This window comes from Oculina patagonica, chromosome 5, assembly GCF_052425735.1.
Source record: "Oculina patagonica isolate OP01 chromosome 5, crgOcupat, whole genome shotgun sequence".
Taxonomy (NCBI): domain Eukaryota; kingdom Metazoa; phylum Cnidaria; class Anthozoa; order Scleractinia; family Oculinidae; genus Oculina; species Oculina patagonica.
Window position 1 is genome coordinate 28,575,065 of NC_135762.1, and position 17,129 is coordinate 28,592,193.

At 37.4% G+C, this 17,129-nt stretch overlaps 1 protein-coding gene across 5 annotated transcripts; it reads left to right on the forward strand.

Moving 5' to 3' along the window:
- The first annotated feature begins 1,200 nt into the window (after positions 1-1,200).
- LOC144654346 (glycine receptor subunit alpha-2-like) lies at positions 1,201-16,861 on the forward strand. Of its 5 annotated transcripts, none has more exons than XM_078514474.1 (10): positions 1,201-1,441; positions 9,291-9,448; positions 9,938-10,053; positions 10,873-10,940; positions 12,098-12,324; positions 13,176-13,258; positions 13,853-13,996; positions 14,471-14,608; positions 15,247-15,482; positions 16,171-16,861. In XM_078514474.1, the coding sequence occupies exons 2-10, from the start codon at positions 9,315-9,317 to the stop codon at positions 16,429-16,431; spliced, it is 1,407 nt and encodes a 468-aa protein (XP_078370600.1). In that variant the 5' UTR covers positions 1,201-1,441; positions 9,291-9,314; the 3' UTR covers positions 16,432-16,861. The 5 variants fall into 5 exon arrangements, with proteins under 5 accessions (XP_078370600.1, XP_078370599.1, XP_078370597.1 ...); XM_078514473.1 differs by lacking the exon at positions 1,201-1,441 and adding an exon at positions 6,014-6,357; XM_078514471.1 differs by lacking the exon at positions 1,201-1,441 and adding an exon at positions 6,385-9,050.
- Positions 16,862-17,129: the final 268 nt, after the last annotated feature.

Sequence of the window (17,129 nt, forward strand, 5' to 3'; positions counted from 1 at the left end):
TTGGCCTGGATTCCGTTCTCTTCATGTCAGGAAGTTCGGATCGTGGATACTAAACGAAGTTCGGATCACTTTGGTCGGGTTTCGTCGGTTATATGTTGGCAGAATTGTCACAAACCAGGCAGTAAAACGAAACTTCTTAAGAAATGGAATAAAACACATCTACTGTGCGTTGCAGTGAAAAAAAAATAGGCCAAAAATTCGCACTGATGACTACGGATCGGCAGATTTTCATACCCTTATTATTCTTAATATTATTCGTCGGTATGTTAGCAGAATTGTCGCAAACCAAGCAATGAAACGAAACTTCTTAAAAAATGGCATAAAAACATCTACTGTCTGTTGCAGTGAAAAAAAAGTCCAAAAAAATAGCACTGATGATCACGGATCGGCGGATTTTCGTACCCCCATTATTCATACCCCTCAGAAAATTTAGCAGGGGCAACCTCCCATTGTTCTGTGATGGGACATGTCGCTGTATGCATTATGTCCCTGAAACATGTGCCTTCGTGAGTGACCAAAAATACTGCGTGTATCACTTCTTCCCTTGCTTGAAAAACGCTAAAAACACTTCCGCTCGCTACATCAACATACAAAAAAGTGGTTTCCTTGCGTGTCTTACAGTACTAGATGATAAAATTCGTTTGAATTACAAAGCACTTCATCATATTGCGTGATCACTTACGTTTTTTTTTTTGCCTCGTTATCTGTACGCTTCATTGTATTCTTATTCACATCATAAGGATAATAAAATTAAATATTTATGATTATTTGGGTTTAGGAGCTAAATGGAGTTCGCATTGTTACGATTACTGTACTCAGCCGAATGTTATAACAAATTGATCATGAACGCCCAGCGAATCATAATTCTGATCGTCAGATCACTTCAACTCGAACTGATATCTCAACAGTGTTAATAAGAATATCGTTATGTACATTTCCTCCAATAAACACCCAGAACCTTACAAAAACACGAATTTCATAATAAAAAAAATCAAACACGACAACATGTTTTTGCGTCAGTAGCCAAAAAGCTACGTAGATTAAGCCGTAGAGGAAATAACAGCTGTCAGTTTTCATGAGGAGCATGAATGACAAGCATGATTATATGCCAACCGCATTTATTTCGCAAACTGGATCACTTGTGTGGGGATAATTGACTATTTTTACTGCACTATATGCTACAACGAATAATTTACGCAATTTGCGAAAACATAATGTGTAACCATTGGTGAAATGAGTTGTATTTCCATTGATTTTTGCAACCTCTTGCTGCGTGGCCGCTTGTTCGTTTCGCACCTGCCGTAGCTTGGATTGCTAAATCACATCGGTTCGCACTTCGCCTCAAGATTATCGAACGAAAACGACGAAGCCAAGTGGAAAACGATGTGTCTTCTGGAAGTATAGAGAAAAACAACGTTTTGTAATATCATCTTCATTGAAGGTAAGTTTTGTGTACTCTTTTAAGCCCTCGCGAATTTGTTTTGATCTTGCTTTTTCTGCGGCATCTCGATATTAAAATAACACGCGAGTCACTTCATTGCACCTAAAGTGGAGAGTCCAGAATAGTATTTCGCTCCCGAGCCAGTAAACCTGAAAACTTTCTTAAGCGAATAGAAAAAGATATGTAGGAAATGAGAAAAACTAGCTAAAGAACGTCAGCTGCAATTCAAATTACTTTAAATATAAGTTTTTACAACGTTTATAGAAAATATAACCTGCCTTTTTCTGAAAAAATGTATTCTTATGATATCTATATTATCTGTCCTGGTTTGAAAAACAGGAACCCATTCCTGGAGCAATTCTTTTTCCAGTAACTACATGCATCTAAATCTCAAAACGTAAGACCGAAAGCGCAAGTAAAAAGTAATATTTAACATTAAAATCATGATCAGCATAAACAAATTATATTCGTGACACATTATTTCGGTTGACCAATAACGGTCAATAACACTTCATATCAATCCCAATGTGAGGTCAAAATATCTGAAAATTACGAGGAGTGTTTAGAGTAGCAACATTCGCGAAAAGTAATATGCTTTTGCATGTACTGAAAATTTACACAATTATTTTTGCTTTAAAGAGCATTGTCTGGTGTAAATTTTCTCAGAGTTCTACAAATCCTTTCTAATTAAAAATAGCTAAATATACCACCCCCCTCGCGATCTTAATATGGCAAATATATCTCAGCAAGTGGTTTGACATCATACTTAATCAAATCGAGTATGACTTCATGACCACATAACACCATTACAATTGTAAAAGTTCGTAGCCCTCGTCACCGGCCCCTCGCCATCTCAATATGGCAAATATATCTCAGCAAGTGGTTTGACATCATACCTAGTCGATATCGAGTATGCTTTGACTTCATGACCACATAACGCCATTCCAATATTAAAGTTTGTAAATCTCGTCAATATCAAAAAAGTGCGGATTTGTTATGCCGGCTTGTTTTGACCAAACCTTCGAAAGCCCGGTATGACCTCTGCCAAATGAACTGTTCAGGATAAAGTGAGCTGCCTCGTTCGAAATCATTTTGATTTTTCAGACATTTTTTTTTCAGTTTCCCATCGTTTTAGAAGTGGCAATTTGAGGTGGTGACAGCACTGCATTTTTGTACCCTTGGCGACATAGCAGACGAGATTGGTGAAGACCCATTCGAACCAAAATGCTAGTTAGGGTAAAAGGATCTAAGGTGACCAAATTTCATTCCTTTACGCAAACATGATTTCGAATTTCCTCGAGTCAAAATGTGCAGGCCTTCAACATTCGCGTTTGGTCAGATTTAACAACGAGCAGTTCCGAACTGCACACGGCTCCGGCTTCTTGGATCCCATACTGACTAGTCAAGGAGGTTACCCACAAAACAAGATAAACCAAGAAAATAGAGTAAGTTCGATAGGGGATGTTCTTCACCGACTCCATGGCTCATACTGGGCTATATCGTCAAGGCCTACTCTGTGACCCAAAGTCGCCGTAACTTTGGGCGACTTAAGGCGACTTTAGGCGATTTTCGCTTATTTTGGCCATAATTACGAGCGATTTTGGGCGATTTAAGGCGATTTTAGGCGACTTTAGGCGACTTTGGCCGATTTTGAGCGACTTTAGGCAATTTTAGGTGACCTTTTAGGCAATTTTAGGTGACCGACCTAAGTACAGTTGTGATATACATGTACATGGGAATCATCATGGTACACCATAAAGCATTGTTACAGAAAATATCTATACTATTTAAAGCGACTTAGAGCGACTTTGGACGACTTTAGGCGATTTTGGGTCCCAGAGTTAGGCCTTCGTCAGCTAATCTATTTTATGTGAGTCTCCCCTGAGCGCTACTGAGATATATACAGAGGCCAAGTGAGAGCGAAAAGCCGTCCACAGTTTAGTGCACTCCTTCAATTCATGTCTTGCAATCTCGTACCACATGGCTCACGCTAGGATTTTCTCTCAGTTTATCTATTTTTGTGGAATTCGCCTCTGAACATTAGGCACCATGCTGAGGAAACCCAGAAATGTAAGAATTAAAGCTGTCCACAGCTTCTAGGCACCAAGACCATTTATTATCGTTATTATTTGTTCATCTAATTACGCAACATAGTTCTAACCATCGTTTAGAGGCACCGTTTTGTTGCGCATACTACTTTGCATGATGTTTTCAATCTCATTCCACATGCTATATGCTTGCGTATTTAATTCCTGTTTATCTATTTTTGTGGAATTCCTTCCTCAACACATTTGCAGTGAACGTCATGCTGACGAGACCCAAATAGGTCCAAAAAGCTGCCCACAGGTGCCAGATTTAGATTTTTTAGCCATTACTTTATTTATTCATCTTTACCGTTGTAAAAAAAGGCTAACATCAACTGACCACACGAGTCCATCGTTTGAAGGCTACCGTTAAACACTGTGTTGCATATTGTACTGGCATTGATGTTTTTTAATCTCGTCCCATAAGACATGCGCTTGTGTATTACTTTTTCTCAGTTTATATATTAAGTGAATGTAGATTACCCCCTGAACATTTGGTATATCATGCCGAGAAGACCAAATAGTTCCAAAATGCTGTTCACAGATGCCAGTTTCAAGCCATTATTATTTTTTTAAATTCTTACTTTATTTATTCATTTTTTATCGTCGTTAAAAAGGCTAACACCAATCACCGCACGTGCAGTCCATCATTTGGAGACTACTATTTTACACTGTGTTGTACATATTTTTGACATTGGTGCTTTCTAATCTCGTTCCATAAGACATGCGCCTGTGTATTTTTCTCAGTTTATCTATTAAGTGCGTGTTGGTTACCCCCTGAACATTTGGCACACCATGCCGAGGAGACCCAAATAGTCCAAACAGCTGTCCACAGGTGCCAGTTTTATTTTTTATCATTACTTTATTTATTCATTTTCATCGTCGTAAAAAAGGCTGACATCAACTGACCACACGAGTCCATCGTTTGAAGGCGACTATTTAACACTGTGTTAAGACATGCGCCTGTGTATTTTTCTCCGTTTATCAATTAAGTGCATGTAGATTACCCCACTGAACATTTGGCATACCATGCCGAGAAGACTCAAATAGGTCCAAAAACGCTGTCCACAGGTGACAGTTGCCAGCCATACGTTTGTAATTCTTACTTGACTTATTTATTTTTTATCGTGGTAAAAAGGCAAACATCAATCATCGGTCCATCGTTTGGAGGCTAGTAATTTGCTCTGTGTTGATATAATAGTGGTATTGATGCTTTCTAATTTTGTTCCAAATGACATACGTTTGCGTACGTACGTTTTCTCAATTTATCTATTAAGTGCGTAGATTACCCCCTGAACATTTGGCATACTCCATGCATGCCCAGCCTTGTTTTCAATTCTTACTTTATTGATTATTTTTTAAAGAGGTACCCACTTTGCCAAACCATCAATTTGTTCCCTTTCATTGTTTTTCATTTTTTTTTTTGTGTTTTTTTGTTTTTGTTTTTTGTTTTGTTTTCGATGAGGCACCCCAGTCATCACACGTCTTTTTGCAGTCTAAAACTATTTTTTTTATAGTAAGCGCTTTGCTCTAGTATCGTTGCCCGTACTGTTATAAAAGATGCTGAAAACCGTGTTGATATATCAGATGTTTAAAAATAGAATAACCGTTTATCGATATACTTGTTTATTAAAAATACCCCCGACACTCATATTATGTTCATTGTGGAAAGTGCTACGTAATTAGTCAGACTTTTAGTTTGGTCTTGTCTTCGAGTAAAGAAATTTAACAATCAAGAATGGCGATGACCAATACTTTGAATTAATAAATTATTTCCTTTTTTCTTCTTCGAAATTATAAAGTCTTGACACTTCATCAAAAAAGTCTACTGCTTGCTTCAAGAGACACCTTTAAAGTATAAATATCTGTGATCTGTTTACGCCATGTGGAGAAAATAATTTATTAAAAAAGTACTTGATATATCAGATCATATGATTATTTGTTCCACGCACAAGACCTATTCCCCGTTTGTTTTTATTTTTTCTGGAAATTTCGAAAACACAACAGATTTAAGCAATATGCTTCTTTAAAGATTTAGAGAAGATCATAAAAATAAAAAAAAATATTTTAAATATATACATAAATATTTTTTGGTCGGTAGTTTAAAAAATGTGCCCGTCATCTGCCCTTTTTTCGGCGTCTTTCATCTTAAAAGAAAGTCATCGTTTATCGTTTTCCTTGTCATAAATCATTAAGACAGAGTGGAATATCAAAAATCACTTAAAAGGAAATACCATGAATTTTCCATTTTAGAGAGTGTTCAAAATCCATTTTCTCCATACGATTTCAAAGCAATGTCAAGCAGATGAGTTATGAGAATAAAAATCTTTATCATCCAGAATAATATTTTCTTGCCGTATAACAAAATTCTCAGATCAAACGTCAAAAGAAATTTATAGCGTTGATGTGGAAGATCAACTTTCTGTGCTTGAAACAGAACCGGCAAGACTTAATTTTCTGTGTATCACTGGTTGGTCACCCGTGTATTTTAAAATCAGTTAATAGGCTTTGTGGGAGCCCAACTAAACTCTGTGAAATGATTCGCTGCCTTCGGCATAGGGTATAAAAATTAGATTTTCACGTCAGTTATCAATCACATAAGAGGTACCGAAAGTAACTCTGAATCGCTGAGTTGTTAGCTAGATCGCTAAAACTAAAGAGGAGAGAGAGTATCATTACATTGAACTGTAGATACAAGAAACTTCGATTTTGAACATGACGTGTGTTTGAAGTTTACATTGGCATTCCCCGCGTTGGCTTTCAATAGCCAAGTGTAGCACAAACGCTCACTAAATCAAAATAATTCCAAATCGTTCGAACATAATTTCAAAGGTAAGCATTATGTTCATTTTTTTACTTTATTTTGTTCACATAGGATTGTTTTCCTAATTGCAGTGTTTCATCACCACAGCTTTCTACGCCGCCATAATATTTTGTACAGTATTTTGTCTCAACGAAAACCGAGTATACAGAAACGCTCAGCCAGCTATCTGCATAATTTATTCTTTGCGAAATACGTCAGACGTTCCCAGGAAAACGATTAAAGTTACAGGGCGTTCATAAAAGAAAATTGATTTCAGTGAATTTTGTTGGGGGTAAAGATGCAGTTCCTTTCTAAATCTATATTTATTTCGAACGGATGGCCAGTGGTTGTTGTTAATTTGCTATCAATAAGTGAAATTGACGCAAACGTTTCTCAATAATTGTAATTCAATGTTAAAATACTTGATTTGAATTTGGCAGAATTTTTTTTCGTTGAGGTTTAAATGGCAGACGGTCTGGGACGTTTTGGTAAAACCAAGCTTCTCACTATCTTTAAAATGGATGAAACACTTTGCCAAAAGATAATTGAAATTGCGTCCTAATTAAATGGTCTAAAAAACGGCAACTTACAAATTTGTCTGATATATTCAAGAACTCTGCATGGCACAGTTCGGGTGTTTATGAGCTCACAAAATATTTTATTTATTGTATGAGTATGTGGGATTCGTATTTACAAGCGCATTCGATCTTATCTTTCAAAATCCCCGAAGCTAAGCTTTCACGTCCTTGTTTTTCATAAATAAGTAATGATCTTAAATTGTCTTGATGTTTTTAAGTGCCGGAGACAAATTTACGAGGTCGGGCGGAGCGTGTCACTATGTTTCTAGCTTTGAAAAGCAAAATAAAAAATTAATCATTTTAAATGTTCGCCATAGAATAAGATCTAAAATGTTGTGCACAAAAACGTACTTTAATATGCATGTCTTAAAAGTATTCATGCTTCCTCCTGTAAAGTGATAAATTGTTTAGCACAATTCACCTGTACACATATAAACAATTTTAATCCTTAAAGGCCATAGATGTGTTTATCCAAACCGCCATCTTCGTAGGTTCAAAGCCGTCTTAATACAAACATAGAAAATACACAGCGGATATCTTGTAAAGGTTCATTCATCTCAGCCGCATACTTGTCGCAAGCGGGCTGATACAAAGAGAACTTAGCTGGCGCAGAGGGATCTCTCAGCATAGGGTCTATCTGGGTCAAACATGGCTAAGTGGCGAAACGAGACAAAATAAATCAATTTTTCGGTTTGTAATCAGTCCAGCAATCTCATTCCGCCCTGGTACCGCGGTATTTTTTCAAGACTCATTTCATGGAGTTATTTACGAAGGGCGCTTGCCGGCCATGAGATGCACATGAGAAAACTTGCTGTGGCAGTCTTGTTGTAGTCTTCTGAGGGGCATTGTTCACGGTCGGCACGGTAAGTATCAACAAGGACCCTTTCTTTCAATGTCCATCACTAAAAATTCTATTCTTGACGTTATTTATAAACAAGCACTTTCACGTTTGAAAGCTTTACAATCTTCGGGTTTATTAATCTGTAGCCCATTTTAACAGTCGTACAAGAAAACGTTTTCTTTCGGAGAAGAAATAAATACTTCCAACAGAACTCATAATTTTTTGTCTTTGTACAATCCATTATATGGATTTTATGAATAATTTGAATAAGGGGTATTGTTTCGTAATTGCTAGATGCGATTTCACGCTAACCTGAAATATATCGCTTTAATACTGCAATACCCGCGCGTTTTTCAAGTTCATGTAGACAACCGAGAAAAAAAAAGCATAGATTTTCACAGTTCTTTGCATATGGCGGCTAGTGTTGCAATCAGGTTTCGTAAACCTGTTTTGGCAATTCCTTTTGCCTGTGGTTAGAATGAGTTATAGGTTTGGAATTAAGTGGGTTAGGCAAACATATCTTATCTATTTTACAAACCGTCGCAGCTTGCGATATATGCATGAAGTACCACATAAACTTGTAAAAAAATCATGAATGAAAGTTATGTTCAGCTCGCTTGGTAGTTCATATATTTTTTTTTATTTCCACTATACTTGTAGCTGACAAGTTGACCTGAAAGTCTCATATCATCGGGAATATTATCGGTGAAGCGTAGGCAAATACGTGATACATCAGATTTTGGCGTTTAAGTTTCTTTTAATTTTATTTAACACGATTTGGCGAGGTAAAACCCTTGAGACAAGCAGAAAATTTTTAAGGGACTAGGTTTTTATTTATCAGTTGTCCAAGCCCTATCAAAAACTACTCAGGAAAAGAAAGCATGTTTTGAAGTAGAAACTATAAATTTTTAATTAACTGTTAAACATCAAAGGAAAGCTAAATATATGAGCTTTGAACATTATTAAACAATGTTCGAAAAAGTGTAGCCCCTTTAAAATTTTATACGTCTAGAATTATCGGTTTCTAGCTTTTACTATGTTCGAACTCCACGTACGACTGATCTCACCGCTGCTAAAAGCCCTCAATGCTCTGCACCTTGAATATGTTTGAATTCTTAACTTCTCTACTCTAATGCAGTGTTCAGACGGAACGGTGTCTAAACAAAAATCAAGAATCTGGCCCTTGACTTCGGTTGCATCAAGTACAGTCACAAACACAAGCTGGTGGGAACGGCAGCAACATCAGCAAGAACTCGAACACAAAAATAGCAAACACATTCAGTCCAGCTAAGGTTGTCACAGGGTAGGCACAATAAAAGGAGCGATGTCCTTTTCGTATGTTTGCGTTTATGCTCACCCTTGTTCGTTCGTTGCCTCGGTTAACGCGTGAATACCTTCTCATATATTTGTGCTTATGCTTATACTTGCATCGTTATATCTTACGTGTAAACCGGGAGAAAACTTGACGGCCAGGTTGGTCGTTTATGGTATTGAAAGAACCAGAATTAATGACACTAATTTATGGAATGTTTTATCCTTCTAGGATTGCCTGAGTTTTTAAAAGCAAATGTGCGGGAATCTTCAGCTACTGGTGTTCATCTTCACTGTTTGTTCATACACTGGCAACTCCGGGGCGACTGAGAATGAAGGTCGAAATACGACGTTTGCGAACTACACCGCACCTGATAGACACGCCCCAACGTAACTATACAGTTTTACAGCTCATACTTTTTTTGCTCGTATTTGAATACTGGAACTGGGAGAGGGATTTCGATTAATAGTAACGTAGAAGGGGGAATGTAAAATTGTAATGGTTGTAATATAGCCCTTATTTATGCTGATTACTTTAGTTGCCAAAAGTTCTTTTAAACCTCTAGCACCTTTATGTGAACGTTTTCACGTGGATTTATTTTTATCTTGCTATCTTGGGAATTCAAATATTAAATATTTCACATTTACACTTCAAAAGTTAGGCTTGGGGGTAAAATTAGCTAGTTCGACGTAAACGTGCACAAAGGGCTTTTGCACCAATTTCGAAGAGTGGTGTAGCTTTAATATATCGTTGCGAGTTATTGATGTATGATTAAACACACAAGCGACGAGAAGAAAGAAATTAGGAAGGAATGTTTTCGTGATAAATGTTTTCACCAATGGAGAAAGCAACATTAATTAATATTCTTTCCTTTACAGTCCATCAGGTCCTGTGAACAATACAGTAGACAATAATGACGGAGGAATTCTACTGGCGAAGATATTAAACCAGATCCAGAACAAGTCAGATAGCAGACTGAGACCCAAAATAGGACGTAAGTATATCATTAATACAAAACATTACACTGAAAAACACGCGAGCCACTTCTTAGCAAACACGTTGCATGAAGTGGCAGGATATATATAAAGTGATTTGACACTTTACAAAGCTAAACTGTAAAGATTCTGAAAGTGACCCTCAGACCTTCAGGAAGGGCGAAAGGAGGGAAGAAGTTTCACTCTGCCATGCTAAGAAACTGGCCGTTCATCCATCCAACTCGAACGTTTTCATGAGACAACCGTTTTTCTACGGCATTAACGTTACCAAGACGGCCGTGTTTTGACCTAAATGTTTTACTCATGTTCTCTTCGGCAACATTGCTGTTATATTGGATTTTAGCAGCCATTGTTGTTTTGGAATGATTTTTCTATCAACTTGTTCTATTTTTGGTGTCGTAAGAGAATAGTAAAGTATCTCATAGTGGTAGATCCAAGATGGCGGATTTAGTGATGCCGAATGACGTCATATCAAACAAATGACCATCTTCATTTGTAAAGGGAGCCCAAAACTATTAACTTAGGGCTTTGTGGTTTCGAGATGACATATAGCAACGAAAATACAAAGGAGTTACATCAAATCCCCCTCCCTTAATACGATCGTACGGGTATGATTTTGAAATTATATGAACGTCCGGGGGTAGAAAGAAAATCACCAAATTTTTCACAACCCCCTACAACGTTGTCGCCATGGAAACGCGTAGTGTAGTTACGTTTGATTCCAACGCGGCACTTTCTGTACCAGAAGAGAGTCATTATCTTGGGTGGGGTTTGATCGACTTTATTACATATTTGATCGACTTTATTACATATTGTAGGAGAACCTATAACTGTTAAGACGGACATGTTCATTTTAGACATTGGCTACATCAGCGAAGCTAATATGGTAAGCTAAATAGAAGCTGAATATATATTTTCTTTATCTGAGTTTGAATTGAGAATCCGGAGTAAAATGTCCGAAAGGATTCTATAGAGACTAGTGTTGTAATTACTGTGACAGAACAAATGTTAACCTTCTGTGCTTTCTACTTATGGCGATCTACTTAAGATGATAAACATTAAGTCCCTGGAGCATCGCAGATACATGCAAGCCCTAATCCTCCTTTATAAATCTTTATTTATTATGGGGCCAAGCTACATCAAGGAATTGTTCTCATTGCGTTCTAGCAATTATGATTTAAGAGGCTATTGTAAGCTAAATCAGCCTGCTTTTAAATCAAAGTTTTTACATAAATCTTATCGCTACATAACTTCCCGTTTATGAAACAACCTACCTGACAATATAAGAGGAGCGTCCTCTCTTAGAATTTTTAAAAATTTACTGAACAATGTTAACCTGACCACCGAGGCCAACTGCTGCTGTAATCTTTGTATCGATTAGTTTACATTTTTAAATTTTATTGTCTACGTAGTTTTTAAATTTTTATAGTCTAGTTTTTAAATTTTAAATTTTAAAGTCTAATTTTTGTATTTTTATTGAATAGATAATCATATTTAAATTTTTTACATTGTAATTTTTAGAATGCACGTTCACTTTTAAACGAGCCACAGGCTCATTGGTGACATGTGTTTAAATGAAGTACTACTACTACTACTACTTCTAACAATCGTAAGAAAATATACAGAGATTTTCGACCCGAGTGTTGCTAAGCAACCATCTGTGTCAAGATGGCGACAACCTGTATAAAAACTGCTAAAGCTGGGTTTACACGAGCAAGTATTATGCGACAAATATATTTGATCGTGCAGATGGGACAACACCTATTTGTCAAAGTTTCGTGTGTCAGGTATAACTTTGGACAGCGGAGATAAGCAGTAACACAAACGCAATACGCAATGCTTTCGAAAGCAATTTAACTGATTGAGAAATAAATATATATATTTTCGACATTTTATGTGACGAGTCGTTTATACGAGCAATGTTTGACATGTTTCGTAAGTGACTATTTCATTTGTCACACTATTTCCTTCTTCCTACCCCTTATAAGCTCCATGTAGTGTGTTTATCCTCTTTATTCTCCTTTTTCTTATATACTGTAAAAGGAATTTCGCGCCAGCTTCTTTCTACGTATGTACTGGCAAGATGAACGTCTGGCTTACATGAACACAGGATATAAAAAGAGACTAGCTCTAAATGCTAAGATGGTTCAACATATGTGGATACCCGACATCTATTTTGTGAATGAGAAATCTGGGATAAAACATGATCTCACCAAAGAAAATGAGGTGGTGCGACTGTGGCCAGACGGAAGAGTGTTCCACAGCATGAGGTACGTTACATGTGAGGCCAGGAGTCAAGAATGGTCCCTCAAAATGTCGCAGTGCTCGCAATGCTCGCAACATTTTAGTGGGTACTCGTTTGCTCGTGCTCGCACATTTTTACAAGTGCTCGCATGCTCGGTTTTTAGTAGAGGTAGGTTTTTGAAAAGTGCTCGTTGCTCGCAAGGCTAATTTTTGTCAATGCTCGTGCTCGCAAAGAAAAACGCTGTGTTCGCATGTTTGCAAATGCTCGCAAAGACCATTTGATACCCCCTAAGGCCCTAACTCATCAGTCCGGTGAGTAAGGCTGATATAATTCTTACTAACGTGACGGGGATGATCCTCGTACCTTTTAGAGTTAAAAGTTTGTTTAATGGGACGCTGTTACGGGAATTTTACTGCTTTTCGGTAAAAAGGAACTAACATTGGCGAATTGGTTTTCTCGTATATGAAATGCACTTAGAACATCGAGATGAAGATATATAAAGTAAATTGTTGTTGAAGGAAGAAAGGAGCCATAATAAGTTTTAGAGTTTCTTTCGGTCCATAATGATAAAACTTGAAAAAATCGGCCTGACGTTTTTAAGTTGAGATCTAAAATTTCTCATGGCATCGCAATAAAATCGTTTGTTTATGGATTCAGTACACTTGCATAACGATTTGTAACAAAATTGCACCACTATTCGTGTCCAATTTTCTTAAGGCTCTTGAGTTTTTGAAGTGAAACTGGGGACAGTATTCTTTTGCCGTGTACGACCACTTCTATAGCTATCCTTTTCTTGACCATATCTTACAAATTATTCTTAAAATCAATGTCATTCCAGTTACGAGAGCCGGCCCTCGTTTCTTATTTCCATTTCAGATTGTCCATGACAGCAGCCTGTCCTATGCGCCTGCATAACTATCCACTGGATAAACAAGCTTGTAGACTGGCGTTTGAAAGCTGTAAGTTGCGATATAATTTATGAAGGTCTTTTTGCGAAAACTGAATAGATGGTTGACATTGAATCCAAAAAAATGAGACCGGTTGAAACAACCATGAAGCATCTCATCTAATTATTGTTCAGTTAGATTGTGCATTAATAAAACATTGCGAAACTTAGCTGTTTTGTAAATCAAGTATTATTTGATCTTAAATAACGCTAAATTCAGTATATATGTTGCATATTTTCAAGAACAGACGAGAAAAAATTGACTTGCAGATATAACTAGAAGCTGTTTGTGGCTTCTTCTTCTTCTTCTTCTTCTTCTTCTTCTTCTTCTTCTTCTTCTTCTTCTTCTTCTTCTTCTTCTTCTTCTTCTTCTTCTTCTTCTTCTTCTTCTTCTTCTTCTACTTCTTCTTCTACTACTACTTCTACTACTAATTCGTTTAAAAGTTCCCACAGCGATCAATGTGGGAGTTTATTTAAAGTGTAAATACAGAATTTTTATCTTCAGTTGCTGACATCAGTTTACAACGAACCATGTAATATTCATTTAGTATGTCAAAAAATCGTCATAGGTATCTTGCCATAAAGATCTATTCTATATTATTTGTAGTCAGTTACGAAAGCACCGAGCTGCTTTTTGAATGGAAAAAGGAAAAAGGAAACAAGGAAGTGCTTGTTTCAGATGATCTGGAGATTCCTCAGTTTATGCTCACAGACTACTGGACGGAAGCAAATTTCTCCAATTTTACGTCAGGTACGATAGGGTTGTGATCTGTTTCAAAAAACGTGCATCGGTTACTTATCCTTGTTATTAAGAGGCCAGAGAGTTCAGCGTATCCAAAGGGTTTTGAGTGTGTCGTCGATCTTAATCAAGACACTAAGTAACTCTTACAGTGTCCTTCTCTCATAGTGCGCCACATCAAATGAAAGGAGCCTGTGCTGATAAATTTGCCTCGCTTTTTTTTTGAGACGGGCCCCCCATTTTTTCCCTAGTTTTGCTTAACAACATAATTCCATGCCTCCTGCAGAAGGTAAACAAATCTCTTGACAGCTTTAGTGCTTCATTTCTTGGGAATTGACATTAAATACTACTTTTTCCAAATCAAATATTGAACAGAACCCGAAAGATCTCCAAATCTTTTCCACTATCCTTTCAGAAATAGAGCACTTATTGTTATTACTTCTTTTAGAAGTTCAGTTTATCTCTTTTTCTTCCTTTTTGCTTTAGGTGCCTACTCTCGGTTGGTAGTCTGGTTCCAGTTTGAGCGGAGTATCGGTTTCTTCTTGATCCAGACCTACATTCCAGCCTACCTGATTGTCATGCTCAGCTGGATCGCATTCTGGATCAGTCATCACTCCACACCAGGTCAGTAGCACCATGAATTTTGGGAGGAAGCTAGTGGCCACTTTGCAGCTAACGAGTACATGGTACAAAATATCACCTTGCTGGTGCGCAAGCTACGCGCTGGGACATTCGACACAAAGCGACTTCAACCAGTCACGCCTGACCTTCCTTTGTTTTGAATGTCCCACAACGGAGATTGCCCTTCAGCGTGGTAGATTTTGTACCATTTGACCGTAAGCTGCAAAGGGCCCATTATATGCGGGAGCATGGTATTTGGAGCAGGTTTTTGACAGCAACCCAGATGTCTGTTAAACCATTATGAAGAAACCTAAGAATGACAAAACAACGGTTTGTGACTGCTACACTCAGGAATATAATTATTTCCCGTTATGCTCCTTTGATCACAAAGGCCAATGCTAGAATTTTCTATCGAGTGACTGCAATTTGTGGACTTGCACTTTGGTTTTGGACAATCCAACAGCAAATGGTTGTGGACAATCCTACGATAGAATAGGCGCCGTACGTGACTCCTTAATCCTACATGTATAGTATCATTATCTTGAGGAAACCATCCGCGGATTAGTTTTTGTTGCTGAATTCAGGTTAGTAAGAGATGAAGATTCAATTCCATCTATATTTTGTTTGGTATCTTCTTTCAGCGCGCATAGCTCTGGGGATCACAACGGTTCTCACCATGACAACGCTGACAAACAGCGCCCGGGCGTCACTACCCAAGGTGTCGTACGTGAAGTCCATTGAGTGGTTTTTGATTCTGTCTTTCCTGTACGTGTTTGCGTCTCTGGTGGAATACGCTTGTGTGTCATTTGAGATCAACAGGAAAGTCAAAAGAGGCATTGAGATTCCTGTAGAGCAAACAGAGTCAGACGATGGAAAGGTGTTGCATTTCTCATTGTTTATCTAATTAATTAAGTACGAAAGTTGTTTTCTTCAAACTGTCACGAAGTTCGTTTCGTCTTATTAAAGGTGCATTTTAAAAAGGATGTTCGAAAATAAATCAGTTGTGCAGTGAGCACAAAGCCATAAGTCTGCCACCAGGCCCTTCTCCCTATTGCATACGGGTGGCCTTCTCTTAAAAGCACTTTCGTTAGTATCGGCTTTTATCACTGCTTACCAAATAAAATAAAGAAACTTTTACCAATTCCTTAAGCGCTTTTGAACAATCGCAAGCTAAAAAAATTCATATTTCGCTGTCATAACGTTACTTTGTACGCATATTCAAGATTTTGTCCAATGGGTTTCATCTAAGAAAGGTATATTTGCCAATTAACAATCTACAGAAAAGATCGACTTTTTTAAAAACAGTTCTTATAAACAAGCGATAGACAAAATTAAAATTAATTATATGGTAATATATTGGATATAAAACTTTCCATTTCACAAACTGTCACCTAGTTTCTTTAAAATGATGTCGAGAGAAAAGATGGTTATCATTGCGGAGGGCCATAAATTCTATTTTAACAGACGAAGCGTTAAAAGTCTTTAAACATAATTTATTTCACCACGAAGAGCTTAGGAGCCGTAGCTCGTTAAAACGCTCTCCTTATTGATCTTGCTCTCTATAGGATCCGGAAAAGAAAGACCTGATGCAAGTCATGGATGGAAACGTGGAGGCTAACGGGCACGCAAAGACGAGAAGACGAAACAAGTTTAGCTTTTATAGCAGAAGACCAGCCGAAAGGAAGCTTGTGCAGTACCGTTCCTACACAGAAAAAGAGATCGAAGCAATGGACTCTCAAGTTGATAGGTGGTCTCGCATAGGGTTTCCACTGTCGTTTGTGGTGTTTAACATCATATACTGGGTGCTGACCGTACAGTTCTCTTAATCATATGTGCAGATGATCAATTGTCGAGTACTGTACCCTTGAGGGTGCTGGCTGCAATAACATCGAGCTAGCGACTTTCGATGAACGCAAACACCAATCGATGAATGTACCAATAGTAAATACGAACTATTTGATTTCGAGGTGATTTACAGCTTAGGTTAATGTCCTTGAATAATAACTCTAAGGAGACTGTTGATGAACGCTAATTGACGCAATTTAAAATGCTAAGTGAGCTGCGCATTGAAAAACAAGTATAAATAACGCGGAAATAGCGCGTCTGCGCATTGTTAAATTATATCATATTGAAAAGTATATATCAGTACAAATTATTGCATGTAAGACGTGGAATCTTTACGATGTATCGATCGAATGTAGCTTAACAAAGTGTAATACTTAAGAACGCTTAACCTAATAAAACAACTGCAAAAGGAATCGGTTCGATACTGAATTACTAATGTTGCAGAACGTATTGCTGGGGAGTGTCTGGATGGAGGATGGATGGATGGATGGATGGATAATCTTTATTTAAACACGGTCAAATTCATCAGCTTACAACAATCTAATTATAATATATATACAGGAAAGAGGGGAAATATAAAAATATATGTACAAATATAAAAAGCTGCTTTCCACGAATGCCGTGCCCTAGAGTATTTGTTCAATTAGTTTTTTAAATTGCCCAAGGGACTCTGATTGTC